This window comes from Tenrec ecaudatus, chromosome 15 (assembly GCF_050624435.1).
Source record: "Tenrec ecaudatus isolate mTenEca1 chromosome 15, mTenEca1.hap1, whole genome shotgun sequence".
In the NCBI taxonomy this organism is placed as follows: Eukaryota; Metazoa; Chordata; class Mammalia; order Afrosoricida; family Tenrecidae; genus Tenrec; species Tenrec ecaudatus.
Window position 1 is genome coordinate 54,951,157 of NC_134544.1, and position 19,052 is coordinate 54,970,208.

Consider the following 19,052-nt stretch of genomic DNA (forward strand, 5'->3'; position numbering starts at 1 on the left):
TTGAAAATAAGGTGGGAGGAAGAAAATGTTCTCTACTTAAAAACAACCTTATCTCCAGAATAGCTACACAGAACTTGGTTCTATGATCTTCAAAGGCCCTTGACATCTCCCAGAGTTCAGAAAAGTCATGGTCTCCTCAAATGGGGTATCAATGATCAGGGATGAGCTTTGCTCACCAGGGGTTAATAAAAAGGAAAACTAGCTGGAGGCAAAATGCAAAAGCAACTTCAAAAGCCATCACCCCTGGGGAAAGTGAACCGCAGGCTTAGTAGTTTTGCTCATCTGTTACAAATATGCACGCAACAACTCTGACAAAATTAAAACAGCAAGGCCTCTTGATATCAAGGGGTCACCAAGGTGGGAGGGGGGGGGGAAAAGAACTCATACCAAGGGCTCAAAAGAAAGTAAATGCTTAGAAAATAATGATGGCAACCTGTGTGCAAATATGCTTGATAACTGATCTACGGATGGCTGTACGCACCCCCAATAAAATGATCTGTAAAAAAGCCAACAAGGCCTTCCGACCAAAATGCATTCAGGCTTTTGCTTTAAGTTAATTTAACCATAAAAAAGCGATATTCATCTTAATTTAGAGGTGTGTAAAGTACTTAAATTTGTCATTTTGCTTACATTTAAATTAATTTCCTCCTAAAAACACTCTTCGATATCCTTACCCCTGAGGCTGTTGGTTGCGTTGTAGGAGAAGTGTTCTTGCTGCAGTCGTCTGAGTTAGAAGAGGTGGAAGTTGGAGTCATAGGAACTGAATTATTACTATTACCTGCAAAAGCCAACATTAACTTGTAAATATACACATTCGTGCCACTCAAGTTGGCAAATATAATTTGAAAAGAATGCAATTAACTATATTTTATTTACCAGAGCAAGCCTTTGACTTATTTATGTTCTTTGGTTTTCGTTTCCTGGTTTGAATTCCTTCTTTTTTCATAGCAAGTGGCCGAGGCACCTGAAAGTTAGGGTTTTTTCCACATAGGTCTTAGTTTAATAAATATCATGAAGAAAACTAAACATCCAGCACTAGTCCCAAGATCCCCTCATTTAAAAAGCCGACCCCCAAACACCCCATGCAGACACACAGCAACCAGAGGACAAGGTAGAAACACCTGTGGGTTCTGAAAGCAGCTCTTACAAAGAGTAGGAAGCCTTCATGCGATTTTATTTTACTCACATGCAATAGAGTAAGTGCCTACAACTTCTCTCAGTGTGGGTTCCGTCAGGGAAACTGGGATGATTTGTCAGAGGGGAGGGAGTATTTATTGCTTCAATTTAATGCTTATTGTTTGAAATAATTTCAATTGTAGAGAAGTCACTGAAGAACCACTTTTTATCTCAAACACTATTTGTTCTCATCCTCCTACACATGCAAGGTTAGCTTTCTCTGTGAGATTGAGGTGTTCATATTTGGGCGATCCTCCGAGTGTAGCATTTTCCTAACTACAATTCTTAAGTTGTCTAAATGTTTTCAAAGATCAAAACATGAAAGTTACTGCTTTCCCACTTGCTTTCTCCAAGTGTGCACAATTTTTAAAAATTTAAAAGGACAACATGGAATGTCTCATCATGGATATGTGAGTTTAATTTGATAGTTCACTGTTTTGTTTCCAGTAAGATGATAGTGGATATTATAATGGCATCTTAGATTCAATAAAATGTGTATCTCAAACGTGCAGAAATTCAAGTTTCTCCCCTTGCATTTGCAGGGAACCTCCAGGGTAAGCCAACTCGTGTCAACCAGTTACCCAATGCATGTACACACCCCATGGAGTTTCATGTAGAGTCCACAAGCATTGCACACAGGCTCGCCTTCAGCGTTTCTGCGCCACAAAGTGGTTGTTGTGGTGTGACAGTTGGCACAGGACAATCCAAGCCGCCGCGATGCAGGCTAGATAGAAAACAGCACAGGAAAAGTGTGATTTCACGCAGAACACGTTTATAGAGATGCTCCACTGTCTCACCACACTGTGGTCCACAAGCATGTTCCTGGGTTTATTACCAATGAAATTTCCATTGAGGGTAATTAATTAGGTAGACCTCACTGAGTCGAGACACTTGGAAGTTCAGTGTGCTCCCCATCCCAATCATTGGTTTGGCTCCAGGTTGCCAGCAATTCTAGAATTTAGAAGCAACCACGGGGTTGACCCCCAAAACTCCACTTGAAACGTTTCTCACTGGCATCGGGACATTGAAAGAGCTCACTAAGGGTTTCTTCCACCACTTCCCCCCCCCCACGCCCCCAAATTCGAAACGCCTTAATCACTGCAACTACTTTAAGGCTAGGTACTTCTCTTTCTAAGGTCTAATTTCAAAACACACCAGAAGCAACAATACAACTGGGCACGATCAGCAAAGTGTCCTCCCTGCCTCCCAGTAAATGGCCCTCATCACCAGTGGTCGCAGGTATGAGATACAGGAGTCACAAAACTAAATCATGAAGCACCCACAGATGCGCTAAGTGGCTTTAGGTAGTCTCCACTGTGAACCTACAGGAATGGGAACTGCCCAGCTACGGAGTAAAGATTGTAACTCTTTACGGGAGTAGAAAACCCTGTCTTTCTTCTGAAAATTGGCTGGGGGTTTCAGACTGCTAATCTTGCAGTTAGCAGCCAAACTTGTAATCACTACAGCATAGACTTTTTAAAACTGTGTGTTAAAAAGGAGAGTTGCCGCCTCAGAAACGCTGTATCAGGTGGCTGGCTATCAGTCAGAACCAACTCAATGGCCGTTGGTATGCCTGTTAATAAGAAGCCATGGTAGCACCGTGGGTTGAGCACATTGGGCTGCTAAATGAAAAATCAGTGGTTCAAGCCCACCGCAGCTCCTGGGGGAAAAGATGAGGCTGTTTTGCTCCTGTAAAGATTTAGTTTCAGAAACCAGAAGGAGTTGCTGTGAGTCTGCGATAGTGGGTTTTTATGTATGCTAATGGATTGGTCCTTGAAAATCTTATTTTTAAAACTTCCTAAAGAAATATATTTTAATACATTCCATAATTGTAATTGCCTGCCAGAGCAGCCAAATATATGACCCCTGACCCCTCATTTCCACATTCCCTTTGTGCCCATAACAACCTAAAAGCAACAGGAAACCAAACCCACTGCCATCGAGTCGATTCTGACTCATGGGGCCTGCACAGGGTTTCCCACACTGTCAATCTCTCAGGAGCAGAGGCCTCCTCTTGCTCTCGTGAAGGGGTTGGTGAACTGGGACCACGGAACTGTGGTTTGTGGTGAGCAGCCCCTGCCCCCAGAGCTCCACTAACAACCTTAGGAGGGGAATTTCCTCCAAAATCCTGTGTGAATTCTAAAGAATGGTAAGTTAGGCTGGTAAAATTGTCTTCTTCCAAATAGCAAAACAAGCAAATTATCTTTAAATCGCCTAGATTTACCCATCATAAAAGTGCCATTATGACTTCAATAAAAAGCAAGTGGTGAAAAACTCAGGGTGTTAATTTCAATATATTTCTGTTGGCCAAGCATATTCGTCGTCACCAAAAGACAGATTTTTTTTTCTTTTTCTTAGCCCTTACTGAATGCTTTCCCAGTGTCCCTTGGTTTTGCTAACTTGTCTGGGAAGAGTACTGCTAAAGTAATAAAACGGGACGCAAGTTATAAAAAATGTAGGATTCAGTTTATCTTGGTTTTTAAATTGGTAGGCAAAGGATTTGGATATCCTGGCCCTCTAATCACAGATGTTCATGTTTGGTGAGTTCACCTTTGTTGTCCATTCTTCTCAATGTCTTTAATTAAAGGAGACTCAATTTCCAGGATTTGCTGTACATTTCACCTTTGCTTTTGGTGGGTTATGGGTTGGGCAATTAATCGCAAGGTCAGCAGTTCCGAACCAACCAGCCTCCACGAGAGAAATACAAAGCTTTTCTTCTTCCATAAAAGGCCACAGCGGCTGTTTGATCGGAGTCAAATGAGTCAAAATGGACTCCATCCTGATAAAACTTACACTGGGCTTCTGTTTTGCCTTTTCTCTTCTTTTTGGTCAAAAGAAAGCCACTTCCCCAGGAAAACACTCCTTTCTCTTTAAAAGATGAAATCGGTGAACCAGGAGGCAAGAAGGTTTATTTTATAAATAAGCCATTTATGAGTTTCCAGTGGAATTTGGAGCCAACGTGAGGTAACCTTGTTATCAGAATCTGCCATTATAACAAAGACCTTTATGACTGTCAACTGCAGCTCATAAGAGAAGCCACTCCCCATAACATGGGAAATGAAGGTGAATGGGTTATAAAAGTTCCTTGTGGCAAGTGATCTCATTTGCGCTCATCAATGACAAGGAATTCAAGTTACACCATAAACCTCTTCTTTTGCAATGTGTTCCAAGTTCAAATTCACAGCGATTGGTTCTGTACTGCTGGCTAAACAAACTTGAGTTAAACATTCTGTTTCTGAGAACTAAGCTAGGTCCATCAAAACCATAAATAAGAAGTCTACAAGGAGCGCTAATTGATAGGGGCACACCCTTCAATTGGTATCATTTATAACCCATTTACAAAGCATATTGGCTGACCTTGGCCGCTGCCAGGACACCTGCCACACAGAAGGAAAACGAATGGGTTCCGTGATGTTAAAAAACTGTTTTCTTCCCGCCAACAATTCTTTTTACCAACAAGGGCACAAAACAAATGACACTGTCTAAATGCACACCCTCTAAACCAAATTTAGAATACAGCTTGCATTGAAGTGGCTGCTATGCTACTGGCTGTTCACCCAACCTTGAGAAGACTGCGCCTTTCAGACTCCGCGGGTCGCAAGGCCCAATTTGCCTTTCTCCTCAGCCCAAATACATTTCACTCAACAAGGAACTTCCTTGTAACATTTTCCATGGTCTACTTTCATCTTGTAAAATATGGAAGAAAAATGGAAACTCCGAGGAGGAGTCACGCTGAAGTGAAGGCTGCCCTTTGAAGAAAATGTTCAGCTGAGGGAGGTTGTAATAAATTTAACTACACACGCACTCATTAAATTAACCTCAGCCACTTTATTTTAAATGCATTAAAAACAAAACAACCATAAAACTAATTGCTTCTCTTTAAGGTGTCAGACTTACATTGTGATGCAACTTCCCTCTAATCTATTTAACACAAACAACATGCGGGGCATTTGTTCCTGCTAATTAGAGTCTAATAATTAAATAAATTACTCCATTGCTTGACGTCTGGCAGCTCTCTAAAATAATTTTACTTAAAAGGTAACAATATGAGGACTTGATTAAACAAAGGTCGCCTTGACAGGGGTGTCTGTGAACATTTAGAAATTAAATTTTCTCTAATCACCAGAACAGCTAATAGCCTTTTGTCCTGCTAATAACACACAACTAAAGACAGTAAGGAGATTACCGGTGAAGAAAATCAGAATTCCCACTTTTAAAGCAAGGTAAAAAGTGCTCAAACTGGTGCAAACCCTCAACTTGCGCCTAGATTTTTTTCCCCCTTTAGTTCTCTGTGACTTTTCAAACCAGTGATTAGAGTAAATGGATTTTCACCGGCACTAAGGTTATTCCAAAAGATGGAATTGGGACTGGAAGGGAGGAGGGAAATGGAACTCCAGGGCCGGCTGGGTGAAAGGGACGCGGGCTGAGGTTTTGTGGTTAGAGTTGGGTTGCTGTCAACATCTCTGCGGAGGGAAACGTGACAGACGGACGCGGTGCATACACACCGCATGCCTTTTGCAAGAACCCGGCTCTAAACCAGAAGGAGGAGCACGCAGCCCAGGCGGGCTCTGTTCACCTGACCTTGATCGGAATCCAGGTTTTCTCCCTAGAGGTTGCCAATATTGCCAATTTCTTCTGGATCCTTCCAGAACGACTCCGCTACGCTACATCAGATGTCACGGTTTCGAACTTGAAGTCTCGCCCCGCCTTGACAGGCCGCTACAAGTCCCCCAAAGTCCGGCGCCGGGGCAGCCTGCACCCAGGGGCCGGCGGGCGCGTGAGGTCTCCTCGCGCGCTCGGGGCGCTCCCCGCGGGGCCGAGCCGGCTAGGGTCTCCGCGGCGCCCCCACCCCACCCCACCCCCGACCCCCGCGGCAAGGACGGGCGCGCGCACTCACCGCGCGCTTGGGCGGCTTGATGAGCGGCCGGCTGAGGCCGTTCATCTTGCTGTAGAGGCCGCAGGCGTTGCACAGGTAGTGCCCGGTGCCGTCGCGCCGCCACAGCGGCGTCTGGATGGAGCCGCAGTTGACGCACTCGCGGCTCTCGGGCAGGTCTTCCATCAGGTCTGCGGAGAGAGGTCGCAGTCAGGGGCGCCCCGCTCGCCCCTCCCTCCCCAGCGGCTCCCGGGCAGCGGCTGTCCCCCCTGAAGCGCCCAAGGGCACTCCCCTGGGCCTCGGAGGCGCGCGGCCCGGGATTCCCCACCCGCTTTTCCGGGCGTTTGATTTCCTCGCCATTGATCGCTTGGCCATTTGCCCCATACTTCTTGCACCCCCTGGGTGAGCGCGATAGACACTTCCGAACCAGGGATCGTGCCGGAAGTGGGGAGGTCGTCCTGGGCTCCCCAGACCCCAAGCTTTTTCCCAAACAGGAATTCACTAGAATCACAATATGCCGCTGGCCAAACCCATTAATTTCCAGTCCAGCGACAAATACCCAGCGATAGTTTGGTCGGCTTTATTTAGTTTTATCTCAGATCATTTTTTAAAGCAGTGTCTATATCTGCGACTCTTCCTTACACAAGCCCTTTCTTCAGTTTTTTTTTAAAAGGACACCTGTAATTGGAAATACTGTCCTTGGGCACTTAAGTCAATTGATTAGATATTACTCTTGTCTAGGGGGTGGCAAGAACGCACATACTATTCAGGACACAAAATATTAAGTTTTATGTTCATCTCCTAATTATTTCCATCTGAAAAATATCCACATATAATTGATACTTTGAGAAAAATCACTAAACCAAGGCTTTTCCAGTGCTTAAACAAAGATCCCTATTTTCTTACATTAAAATTTCAACCTATGCAATGGGTTTAAAATGTTTGTTTTGCCACTTTATTATCAGCTTCATTTTGAAAATCTACAATGAATCTAGATTTGCTTTTAAAAAATCTTGAATGGTAACACTCATCACATCACCTGAAGTAGCTCAAATATGAACATACCTAAATGAGATGTGTGCTTACTAATCAAATGTACATTAAAAAATAAGCGACTCCTCTCTAGAACTGTTTGGAATCAGCATTCTTTAAGGAATATTGCTGAGTCAATGTTAAGAGCACATAAACATCACACCTTAGAGAAGTTTAAGCATTTCATAGCAGTGAGCCTTTCTAGCCCCTCCCGTCCCCCTGCAGTTTGGGGTTTACCATCTACCTTTTGTTGTAAAAATATTTAAATGTTTTAACACAGATGTGCTTTAATTCCATTAGTACTATTTGCGCTACAAAGCCAGTCTCCTTCCTAGTTGGAGAGAAACTTGCGTCCTGCTTGATTCAAAGTTCAAAGTTGTCCTGGGGTTCCTGCAACTACAACACATCACAAAGATTTATTCTTCTCCACCCTAAAAGCCACTATTGACTGCCCTAATCAGTAAAAGGCTCAGGACTTCAAGGACGCTGAAGTTAAACAAGGTATTTGTCTTTGTTGTTGACTTTAAAATGTTACCTATCCGAGCCCCTCTCCATAGAGCCTGGCATTCCCTAGAAAACCCAGCCCCTGTACTGGAAACAATAAGGCCTCGCAGAAGACTCCTAGGAACTCCCCAATGGGCACTAGTAAGCCATTGGAAAACCCAAAGACAAAAGTTTAAGTCTTCTTTGGCGAACCAAAATCTAAGTCAAATCTAGTGTTCCCACCCTCTCCCGACCTCTCCATCACTCAGCAGCTACAATCCTTTAGCTCTGACTAGTGTGGAGTGGAGGCTGTCGTTTTGTAATAAATTGGACAAAATTAGATGTTTAGCTCCTTTACCAGTTTTCCTTATTCAACATCATCTCTCCTGGGGCTTTGGGAAGTAATCCTAGGGGGTTACAAATTCAGTGGAAAGGACTTCTAAGCCTGTGTTGTCCCAGGACCTGTGAATAGGTTGAGTAGGTTCTTAGTTGGGAGCTGGGCCCTGGGACTCACCCAGGACACACACACACAAACCCCACTGGCAGCAGGGTCATGGGGAGGTGTTTGGGGCGGGTCTCCCAGAGGCTTCCACATGGCCCAGTGCTCATGTTTTGGCCCTGGTGTTTGCTCAAGCCAATTAAAGACCTTGCCTCCAAAAGTCGGTGATTTAAAAAAAAAAAAAGGTGGAGAAACAGATTCTAGCTAAGAAAATAAGGGACAATGGTGACAGAACACCTGGGATCACAAGCAAAGTTCTGATTATTTGCTTCCCTAGCCCCCCCCCCCCAAAAAAAAAGCCCATCTGAGTCCTTGTAGAGTCCTGCTAAATAGAGCCTTTCTGCAAATCTGGGTGTTTCCAACCCCCTTGCTAGTTTTGGGTTTCATTTTTTAAAAACATACAGCACCAATTAACTTTAAATGCCAACAGCTTCCCAGTCTGTCTGTTGGAGCACCTTTGTTTCTCAGTCATGTGACACGCTGAAGACTAGGGAAGGACAGACATATGGAGACCAAGCTAAGAAAAAGGAGTTCTGTTTAAACCTATCTGCCCCATCCAACTCCCACACACTTCAGACTCCCAGCAAGACAAAAGCCGCCTCACACACACCAACTTCCCCTTCTTTGAAGAGCCCTCTCCTGGTCTCTGCTCCTGGATGCCAGACCTGGGTCCCTATGCATCTGGAAGGGTTGATAGCCTACCTCCTGGCCTCTCCCAGGCAGGTCTCTACTCCACACGGTTAACCTTAACAGGGAACCCCACTGTCACTCCACAACAGACAGTGTAGTCTCCAGGGCCAGCTTTGAGGGGTTAAAAAGGCAGCACTGGTTACCAAGCAGCCCCGCATGAGAAGCTGGGGCTATTCAAATTCCGTTTCAGCACTTTCGGGTCCTGGTCTGTCTTTTGAACTCAAAGTTAACAGCACCTTACTTGATGCTAACTAATCAGCTGACGCTGATTTAGGGAAGTTTGAGGCTCCTTAGCCTGCCAAGTAGGGCAATTGAGCTAACCTGCCTCCCTCTTTCCTTGCCATGTCTGTGACACGAAGGGGCTCCCCTCAAAAATCAAACAGAAAAGACTTGTTTTTCCCTCGCAGGAGGCTGCTAGGTGAAATATAAAATGTGCAGGCCGTAAAAGCACCCAGGACTCAGACTCCTGTGACTGAAAAGCAGACATGCAGCTATGTCTGTCTAGCCAACATGGATCACACGCTCTGACTGGGGCAAGAGAAGACTTCACAAAAAAGCACTATGTCCAGGTATTTCAGAGGGTTATGTTTCCCCAGTGTACCCCAAATGGGCCCCCTAAACTTGGGAGTGAGAGTTTAAATTAATCTGGGTACTGAATACTCAGGACAGGAAAGTCTATAGAGGCCCAAGTCTTCCTGACCTCCAGGATCCCAGAGTCCCAATGGATTACTGGGCAGCAGGGCAGGCAGTCAGCTTGCCCTGGGAATGAAATTCTACATAAGTGGAACTGGCCCATCCACCAGTCCTCTCATCTTTTCTGTCCCTAAATCCTTTTCATCAAATACTCTTTTCCTGGAAGAAAAAAAAAAACCCAAACCCACCACTCTTCCCTGATCAAAAGTTAAACAGGGAGAGGCTGGGTGCTCTCCTGTGATTAGAGGCAGACAGTGAATCCAATGCCCAACTACCCTCCCAAGGAGATTCACCCACTGACACCCAACGAGGGCCTGGGGGAGCTCCCGCCATGTCAGGCCCATTTCTGCTCCCACATTCCGAAACCACTTATGGTTCCCCAGGCCTCTGGCGCTTCCTTCTCCAAGGCACGACTAGGAAACCCGGGCAGGAACTCGGACCATTCGCAAACTGCACACACACCGCCAGCACTGCCAAAGCCCCCTGCCACACACACGGGCCTGCGAATCCTCCCCGCGGCCCGGCGGACCCCGAGGCACCCCGAAGGAACCTTTCCCCCCTCACAAACAGCCCTTCTGTCGGTAGCTGCCGCCCCGCTCGACCCTTACCTGCGCTGGGGCCCCTTGGCATGGGCAGGGGCGCTCCGGCGCGGCTCTGCAAACTGTGCAGCACCGGCGTCTCGAAGGGCCCTGCGGTCCAGGCGGGCGTCAGCGGCGCGCCCATGTAGGAGGAGTAGGGGCTCGGGTGGTGGTGGTGGTGGTGATGGTGGTACGTCCCGTTCAGCGGCCGCGCGGCAGACAGCGAGCTGTACTGATGTTCGCGGCCGCCCATGGCCGCCAGCGTCCCTCCGCCGCCGCCCAAGCCGCCCCCGCCGCCACCGCCGGCCGCCGAGTAGCCCCCGGGCTCCCGCGCCGAGCCGTTGGCCACGGGCGGGCTGGGCGCGTAGGGGAAGCGCGCCGAGACGTGCGCCGCGGCGGAGCCGGCGCTGCCGGGCCCCGGCGCCCCGCCGCCCACGGCGCCGCCGCCGCTGCTGTACGGGGGGCTGTCGGCCGCGGCCTGGGGCCAGCCGGGGTGCGCGCCCGCGCTGCCCGCGTGGTTGGCCGGCCCGCTGCCCGCGCCCTGCAGGTAGGGCAGGCCGGGCAGCATGGACCCCACGCGGGTGGTGGGCACGTAGACTGGGGAGCTGGCCGCGGCCGCCGAGTGCACGAAGCCGCCGGGGGCGCCGTCGTAGGCGCCGGGGCCCTGGCCGGAGAGGGCGGCGAGGGTCTGGTACATCTCCTCGGACTGCTCGGGGGCGAAGGGGCTCAGTTTGGCGCCGCGACTGGACCACAGCAGCTTGCTGGCGGTCGCGGCCTGGTCCAGGTCAGTGAAGAGCAACAGGTCCTCCCAGCTCGACAGGGCGCTCCCGGGGCCCGCGACCCCGGGCGCCGACGGTCCGTGGGGCGCCGCGAAGGGGTGCGAGGCGTAGGGGCTGAGCAGCAGCGAGCGGGCCGGGGGTCCTGCCGCCGCCTCCGTGTCGAGCTGCGGCGTCCGGCAGTGGCCGGGGCCGCGCTCTCCGCCCCTGGAGCAGCTGGAGGACGACGACGAGATGGGGGAAGGCGGCGTGGAAGGCTCCCGCGCTGGAAAGGCCCCGGAGTCGCTGGCGTCGGCGGCGGCGGCCCCGAAGCGCTTCGGCAGACTCCAGCTGCGGTCAGTCACTGCCATCCACGGTCCGGCGCCGCTCCCGGGTGACTTCTAGCTCCTGGGGCGACGCGGAAGAGAAAGCACAGTTACAGCGGAGTTACCAGAAAGCGCAGGCCCCAGAGAACCTCGCCCAGACTCCGGTTTCTGGCTTCGGGAGACGCCGCCACTCCACGGAGATCCGGTTTGGGCCCAGGACTCGGGAGCTGGGGGAGGGAGCGGGCAATGGAGCCTACGCAGCCGCCCGGGACCCAGAAGGCACCAGATCGACCCCCAACTGACTGCCCCGCGCGTCTCCGGTCCCCTAGTCCTCCACCCCCGCCCCTCTTGCAGCATCCTTACTCTGCGCCAGCCAGATCGCAGGGGGGACGGCCAGCCTCCCGAGGGTTGCCTTCTGCCCCAAGTGGCTTTTTAAAAATGCCGTGCGTGGCCGCGCGGTCTCTCCCCGCCTCCTTGCGGGGGGGGCCCCACCCGTGGACTGCCTCCGAGTGAGGCTCGCTTCCCCGCTTTAAAACCCCGAGAGCACGGAAGGCAACCTGCCTTCCAAAACGAAACCTCCGCCTTCTCCCACACTGGCGGCTCCCGAGCTCCCCGTCCTGCGCCGCCGACGGGAGCGAACGGGCGCCCCGGAGAGCGAGGCAGCGTAGCCCCGGGAAGGTGGGGCACCGGGGCGGGGACCCGAAGCCCCGGACCTTCCAGGCAGACGCTCCGCCGGCGCCGGGAGTGGCGCACCTTAGACACCGCCCACATGTGCGGCCCCCAGCACGCGCGCTTCCTCCTGGCCAGGCCCCCCGCCGGGCCCACCCGGGACCCATCCCCGGCCGCGGAACCAGCAGAACGTGTCGGAATCGGACTTAGCGGGGTGGCGTGGAGCTCCGATTGGAGGCGGAACGGCCCGGCAGGCGAGGAGATCGCCTTGGAGCGAGGCCACCCCAAAGGGGAGAGAGCGGGAAGAATGACAGGCGCCCCTAAAAGGGGTGGCGAGGGAGAAGCGAAATGCTTTCTCCAGGCTCTTCGGCTCCCGGGCGATCATCACACTAAAATGAATGCCCACACACAGCCCTGGCTAGAGAGCGAGAAATAAGTTTCCCTGCCCGCCCGACTCCAGGCTCCCGCCCCTTCGCGCCGAGATAACTCGGAGATAAGGCTGCGCGCAGATAAGCGCTTCCAGGGGCGGAAAAGGCACCAGAAGTTGGGCCGCAGTGTCCCGAGAACCTGGGCGCCGCTACCGACCGCCCGGAGGAGGAAGCCTTCCGGCCCACGGCGGCCGGCAGAGCGCGGGAGAACCCGAGGCCCTAGCGGCCCGTGCGGAGCGGGCTGGCGGGGAGCGGAGCGGGGCGAGTGGGGCCGGGAAGATGAAGCCGAACCTCGGGTGGGCGCTGCGCATGGAGAGTCGCGGCGGCGGAGAGAGCCCGGGACGCAGCGAGAGGCCGAGGGCGCCGGCGGGCGAGCGCAAGTCCGGGGTCTGGGCGGCGCGGCTGGAGAATAAAAAGGAGAGAGGAGGCGCCTCTTACCGCTCTGCCGGAAAACTGCAGCCTGCGCTCCTGATTGGACTCACCGAGCCCTAAACAAACAGCGCTCGCCGAAGGGTGCCTGGCTGTGGGTCGGAACTGTGCGCTGCTAGCAGCTGTGCGCTGGAGGTGAAGACCGGGCGGAGAAGAGGAGGAGGAGGAGGAGGAGGAGGAGGAGAGAAGGAGGAGGAGGGAGCGAGGGGGGAGGAGAAAGCAAAGGGTGGGGAGGGGACCGCGGGGGGAGGGGAGCACGCCGCTGCGGGCAGACAATGAGCGCCGCGCAGCCCGCGGGCGTGGGCCGGACCCGGAGCGCAGACCCGGGAGTGCCAGGGAGTCCACCTAGAGGGCGTGGGGCCCGAGGACGCCAGGGGAGGGGCGGAGGCGGCCGAACGGCTGACCTGGCCGGCAGGAGAGCGCCAGATCCTGCTGGCCGCAGCGCCAACCCTCCACCCCCACCTCTACTCTCTCGCTCGCAGATACGCACCCACTGGTGGGAGGGGGGGGCGCAAGGAGGGCTGCGACCCTGGAGGGGGTGGATAAGCCGAGCCCCGAGCTGCGATCCAGCCGAGCGATTTGCGCCAGCTCCTGGGTCGGCGCGCCCCAAAGCTAGGGGGCCCTCTCCACTCCTCCCTCCAAAAAGTTACTAGAACTTTTGCTGCGAAGTTGTTTATGACCGACCTAAAACTCTCCGCGATCCCTTCTCGGGACACTAGGGTGTAGCGTTGGCCGTCGAGGGTCACCGCACCCCCCCCCCAAATATTTAGAAGTGATGAAACTCGGGGGCACAGCTCCAACTCGTGTGTCCTGCTCTCTAGGTCTCTCCTGCTCTTCAAAAACACAGTGCGTTTCTGGGGTTCGGGAAGGTCCACTCCCCAGGCAGCCTTTGGGAACGTCTGATTGGGGTGGTCTTGTAGTTAAAGGTTAGCCTTTGGGGGTGTACTTGAAAATACTTCCCCGCCCAACGTGTTCGGGACCCTCTCCTTTGTGAAGCGCTGTGTGCTCCGAGAAGGAACTTCAGGTAACGTGCGCCCGGTGTGCTCTGAGCTTTCCCGGGAGAAAGAACCTCAGGTTAAGTCTGATTAGCCTTTGGAAAGGGGATTGGGGGAGGTCACCTCAGGATCCAGAGCGAAACCACCGCACCCCTCCCCTCCCTCCGAACACACCCCGTCTTCGTCCCTCCAAATGGTTATCACAAGTGCGTATAAACTGATAGGATCCTGAGCGAGCAGAGTGACTGGAAATGAACATCGCGGGGTTATCAGCGCCGATCTGTCAGCGAGGACTCTCGCGGCCTCGGGCTCGGCTGCCGCGGCAGCCGTGATATATGTCTCGCTCTCTTTCGTTCACAAAAAGGATCTCTTCCGACAGATGAGTTCCCCAGAGGCTACCGAGAGAGAATTTAATTAGGACAAGAGTTGTTTGGTGCGAATGGATTTCTACACTCCCACCCACCCCCAGGTAAATCGAAGTAAATGATTTTCTAAAGGTCAGTCTTTCTGAAAGCACTTGAGATCTGGTTTGTGTGTGTGTTTTAATATTGTTGTGTGTGTGTGTGTGTGTGTGTGTTTCCAGTTGGGGTCAAGAAAACTGGCCAATCAAAGTTGAGCGGGGGTAGGTAAGTGTAAAGTGTTCCTTTCCAGGACTGTATACTTTCCCCCCATTGAACTGCGAGTGTGAACCAGGTGGGGAGGCGGGGGACGAGAGCTGGGGAGCTCGAGGGAGGGGGCACGGAATCGAGGAAGTTGGCGATAATTCATCTTTTATCATTGATCGTTGTAAATTGCCACTAAACACTTCTGAATTTTAAATAGCTACTGAGAAAATCCATAAACCGTTCTTGTCCAATTTAGTCATTTTTATGACATTCCTCCTGGCCTCTCCCAATCACGGCTGCAGCTCCCAGGTTCTGCGTGGCAGCATTTGGGAAAGGTTGAAGGCAGAAAACTCTGGAATGGACACTACGGCTGGAGCTGGATCCAGGAACTTTAAATTTTAACCTAGGTCCGATCAATAGAACATAGTCGGGCGCCTCCTGGCCACCCTACTCCTACCAGGGCTTCAAATGACTGCCTGCGGAGTTCGTTCGTGAGTTCCGATCACATTTCGAAGTGGGGCGGGTTTGCCTAAAGTTCGTTTGTAAACAATTTTAAAAATAGTGTGGACGTTTGATTTCTTTTGAGTACAAATGTTTGGAAATCATGCGCCCTGGTTTTGATATTAAAAGCAATTTTAAAAAGAACTAGATCTCGGCGAGGTGATTTCCAACGAAGAGTTAGTAAATACATGCGTATATTAGGTTAGCATTTACTGCCTCCAAGCCTGAGCCCCGAGGAGAAGGAGCCCCTGCTTGAGCTTGACCCCGGTCGTGTATTTCTTATATTTGCAAGTAAGAGAGGTGCCGGGAGTGAGTCCCAGTGACTGGCTTTCCCCGCAGGGCGGCCGCACCGTTGGGAGGCGCGCTGGCCCCGGAGCGGCTGGGGCAGTCCTTTGACCCACTCCACGACGTTAAGGTTCTCTCTCGGAGAAGGGACCCAGCATTGCCCGCTCCAGACTCCCATTCTCTCTTGTCTCTCTAGCATTGGCTAAAACAAAAGGGGGGAAAGACCCTGGGGTGGGGGTGGGACTCATTGTTTGCTCCTTTGCAATGTCACAAATTTTATTTTCTTTAGTCTGGCTTCCCAACCAAACGTGGGAAGTGAAATGTTTTTCTTGTCCGTTCATTTAAAAATAAAACAAAACCGTTTACCCCGAAGAGTTGACTCAGGCAGAACGTCAGACCGCCTGACCCCTCGGATGTATTGTTGCCTAAGCCCGTCACTTCATTTTGGCTTTGGGGAAAGCACCCCGGAGGGAAGTGGCACATTTTCAAAGGCACCCACTGGCCACTCTCCCCAGGCCCTCCGGGGCTGCACTTTATAGGCATGACCCAGCTGGCCTGACCGGCAAGCAGAAAAGGGGGATGCAAAGTGGAAGTGAAAGCGTCCCCGAAATAAAGGAACCCCCAAAGCTGGTGAAAGTTGCTTCTCCCCGCACCCCCACGCCCCAAAATGCCCAGGTAGACTGGCAGACTTTCGGAAGTCCGGCTTTCTTGGTGGGTGGTGGTTTTTTTTATCCCTGCTCCTCCTCACTTGCCTCCTCCTGTGCAATTTGTAACCTTGAAACTCGCTCTTGAGAACATTTAGACCCAAGCAGGGGATCCTACTCTGTGACCCTCCCCGCCCTGAGTCCCTTCCCTGACCGTGCCCCCAGGAGGAAGAACTCCAGCGCGGCCTGTGCTGGAGGCTGTTTCCCTAGGGCCGCGCCTCCGCCCTGCGGCCCTGCCCGGGCCTCGAACCCCGCGGTCACCCCGCAGCCCACTCGGCTTCCGGAAGTCGGAGTGGTCTCGGGGGCTCGCCACGTGCTGCTTCTGGAGGGCCAGCGCCCGGAGCGCAGCCCCGCGTCGTCGGACACCGTTGCCCTGGCTAACTCCAGCGCCGCCGCAGATTCCACTTCCCGCAGGCCTGCGGCTCCAGCCACCGTGTAGAAAGCGAGCGAACAGCCCTTTCAAATTGAAGACACGATTTGTGATTTTAGATGAAAAAGAAATAAAAACTAGATGAACGAGACCTTCCCAAGTTAGACCCTATTTCTTCCGGTCCAGGGAAGGCGTTCACCGCAGGACACCAGGTCACCTCTGCGTCCCCGGCCAGCGTCCGGGACCCACTCACCCCGTCGGGGCGGGCGGGGAGCCCACCCACCCCGCGGCCCCGAGTTCGGACAGTCATTCTCTTCCCCGACCCCCGGCCCGCATTTCTAATTCGATGGACACAACCCAAAAAATACAATTTCAGAAACGTCAGGTGGTGGCAGCGGCGGAAGCGCGAAAGCTGCGCGGCCGAGAGGTCGCTCACAGGCCTCGGGGCCGATCCCGGGGCCCCAGTTCCCCGCGCCCCGCCCGGGGCGCCCGGGCGAGTCCACCGCGAGGTCCCGCGTGCGCGCGGCGGCGGCGCCGGGGCCGGGGCTCCGCGCTCGGCCTCCCAGCCCCGCGCAGCCCCGGGCCGACCCCGCGCGCCGCCGGCGGCCGCCAGCGCGGCGCGGAGGTGGGCTGGCTGCGGCGGCGCACGAAAGGTCACCGCGGCGGCATTCCTCTCCCGCGCGCTGTTTACGTGACTTAATGTACTTCATGCGCCGCTGCTAAGTTAGAGCCGCGATAAGGGGGTGGCCAGGGGAGGGTCGCTGTAAAAGCCCCACGCTGGGCGCCTCCTAGCCCTCCCCTCATCCATTAACCTTTTTACTTTCTTCTTCTCTCTCTCGTTTTTTAAAGCTTGTTATCTAGGCCACCCAATGGCCGACGAAAGATTTTTTCCCTCCCTGGTTCTCCGATGGCTACTTTAAGCCAAATAAATTCAGCTATTAAGGGCTAAGATGTCTGACAAAAGATCGAAAGGTGTCTTTCCTGGATCGCTTAAAGAAGCGAAGGAGAAGTTTGTGGCTTTCCATTCCAGATAAAGAAATTCCATGCAGGCGCCTGTCTCTCTCCCCCCACCCTTTCCAACCCCCCATTCTCCTCCCCCCCCCCCCCCCCCCGCAGCCCGCCTGCGCCCAGTCACCCAGAGACCCCAGAGACCCCGGACTTCAGCAGCTTCAGATCTGGGGTGGACCGCCCGGCCAGCTCTGTGGCCGCTGGCCAAGGAATGGGGAGGCACCCAGATGGCTGGGCCTGAGAGTGCCAGACCTGAGAGGAGCTAGAGGTTCTCAATGCCCTGCTTGCCCCAGAAAAGCTAAGCAGAGCTCAATCCCAACCCAAACCAACCCCACTTCCGTCAGATCCATTGACTCATAGCCACCCTGTTGGACAGAATAGAAACACCCTCGCAGGGTTTCCAGGGAGAAGCAGACTGTTCCACCTTTCTCCTTGGCTTTCAACCACTGCCTTCCCAGTGGGCAGTGGGCACTTAACCACTGTGTCACTAGGGTGCCTTAAACAAGAGTTCAGTAGCACCTAAACTACTATCTCATTTTGGTTGTGTTCGGCTACCAAATAGAAGCAAAACTCCTTCCTACCTCTGATTTCTGCTAGCCTGCCAAGGGGCAGTGTGCTCTGGTCATCTTGGGCCCATAGCATTTTGATCCTGGGGAGTGGAGGCCAGGGTGGCTGGGAGGGGGTTGAGCAGCAGGATAAGGCTAAGGCTAAGGCCAATGGTGAGGGTGTGGACCACAGACCAACAGTGTGCAGGTGAGAGGCTGAGGTCCAATCATTCAGTCATCCTCAAGAAGGTTTGGTTAACAAGTACAGTATTTATCATCATCATTAATACTGGCATTGCTGCACAGAAACTGGGGCTGCCAGCTAAGCCTCTGCCCTGCCCTGGGGCCGGTCCCTTTCCTTTCCCTGAAGCTGGAGCAGGGACTAACCAGTTTCCTGATCCAGGACTCCAAAGTGAGTGGTTCAGGTGCTGAGATTTTATCCACCTTCTCTGAGTCTTATGAGCATGCTGTCCTTAGGTCAGCGGGGAAGAAAGAGAGGACACCCATCCAGGGCAGGCACTTCCAGGATGGAGCATTTGCCGCCCTCTACACCAGAAAAAGCCTTTTTCTAGCCCTTCGAAACTGAGTGGGATAAATGTTGGGAGGGGGGCTGAGCTTTCCTGCAGTGGGGCTTCTTCTTCACATGTTACCCAGTCCCTGGGGATGGGAAAAGGCAGAGGGTCCAAGTGAGAGAGGTGGTTTATGTTTCCAAGAGGACTGTCCACCAGATAGGAAAGCAGGACCTGGGCTCTCCCTAGATTCCTAGGTGTCCCTGGGTGTACAACAAACTCACTGCTCTCGCTCCAATGGGGCAGACGCATAGGGACCCTATAGGACAGGGTAAAACGGCCCCTGTGAGTGTCTGAGACTGTGACTCTTAGCAGGGTAGAACGTCTCATCTTGCTCTCTCCCACAGCTGGTGGTACCAAACTGCAGACCTTGTGAATCACAGTGAGACCAGTAACCAAGCAATGTCAGGTCTGGAGCTTAGATCCAGAGACTCACTGCCCCCCAGCTGTCTGCATTCAGAGGTCTGCCTGTGTTTTGTTTTCTAATGAGCATTGCTGAAGGGCAGAAGAAAAAAAGAAGTTAATAGGTACTTGGAGATTCAGTACGTTGTTAATGCCCCCTCAATTACAGAAAAAAGTATCCCATAAAACAAAACATGACTACATTTACCATCCATAAATATGACCTCTCTATTCTGCTGTGCTGTAAATATGCAGAGAATTAAGACCAAAGGGAGCGACCGATAGTTCCCCACTCTCCTACCACTTGCCTAATATGTACTAAGTTTAAACTGCACAAAGGAGACAACGAAAAGTTGGTTGCTAGTGTTGAAGTGTTTACAGTCTAGAAGGTTGGCACCTCTGCCATGCCAGTGCCACCCAGTGCCTCTGCCTAGCCC

General features: G+C 52.6%; 1 protein-coding gene across 4 annotated transcripts in view; it reads right to left on the bottom strand.

The window, feature by feature from the left end:
* GATA6 (GATA binding protein 6) overlaps nt 1-12,769 on the bottom strand; it is a 30,637-nt gene extending 17,868 nt beyond the window's left edge. The window contains exons 1-6 of one of the 4 annotated variants that reach the window (XM_075532864.1): nt 12,641-12,769; nt 10,055-11,187; nt 6,074-6,240; nt 1,775-1,900; nt 877-964; nt 675-778 (exon numbers count right to left, since the gene is read on the bottom strand). In XM_075532864.1, coding sequence (XP_075388979.1) covers nt 675-778; nt 877-964; nt 1,775-1,900; nt 6,074-6,240; nt 10,055-11,150 — 1,581 coding nt within the window. In that variant the 5' untranslated portion in view covers nt 11,151-11,187; nt 12,641-12,769. The other 3 variants (XM_075532862.1, XM_075532861.1, XM_075532865.1) reach the window with 3 other exon arrangements.
* Between the last annotated feature and the right edge of the window lie 6,283 nt (nt 12,770-19,052).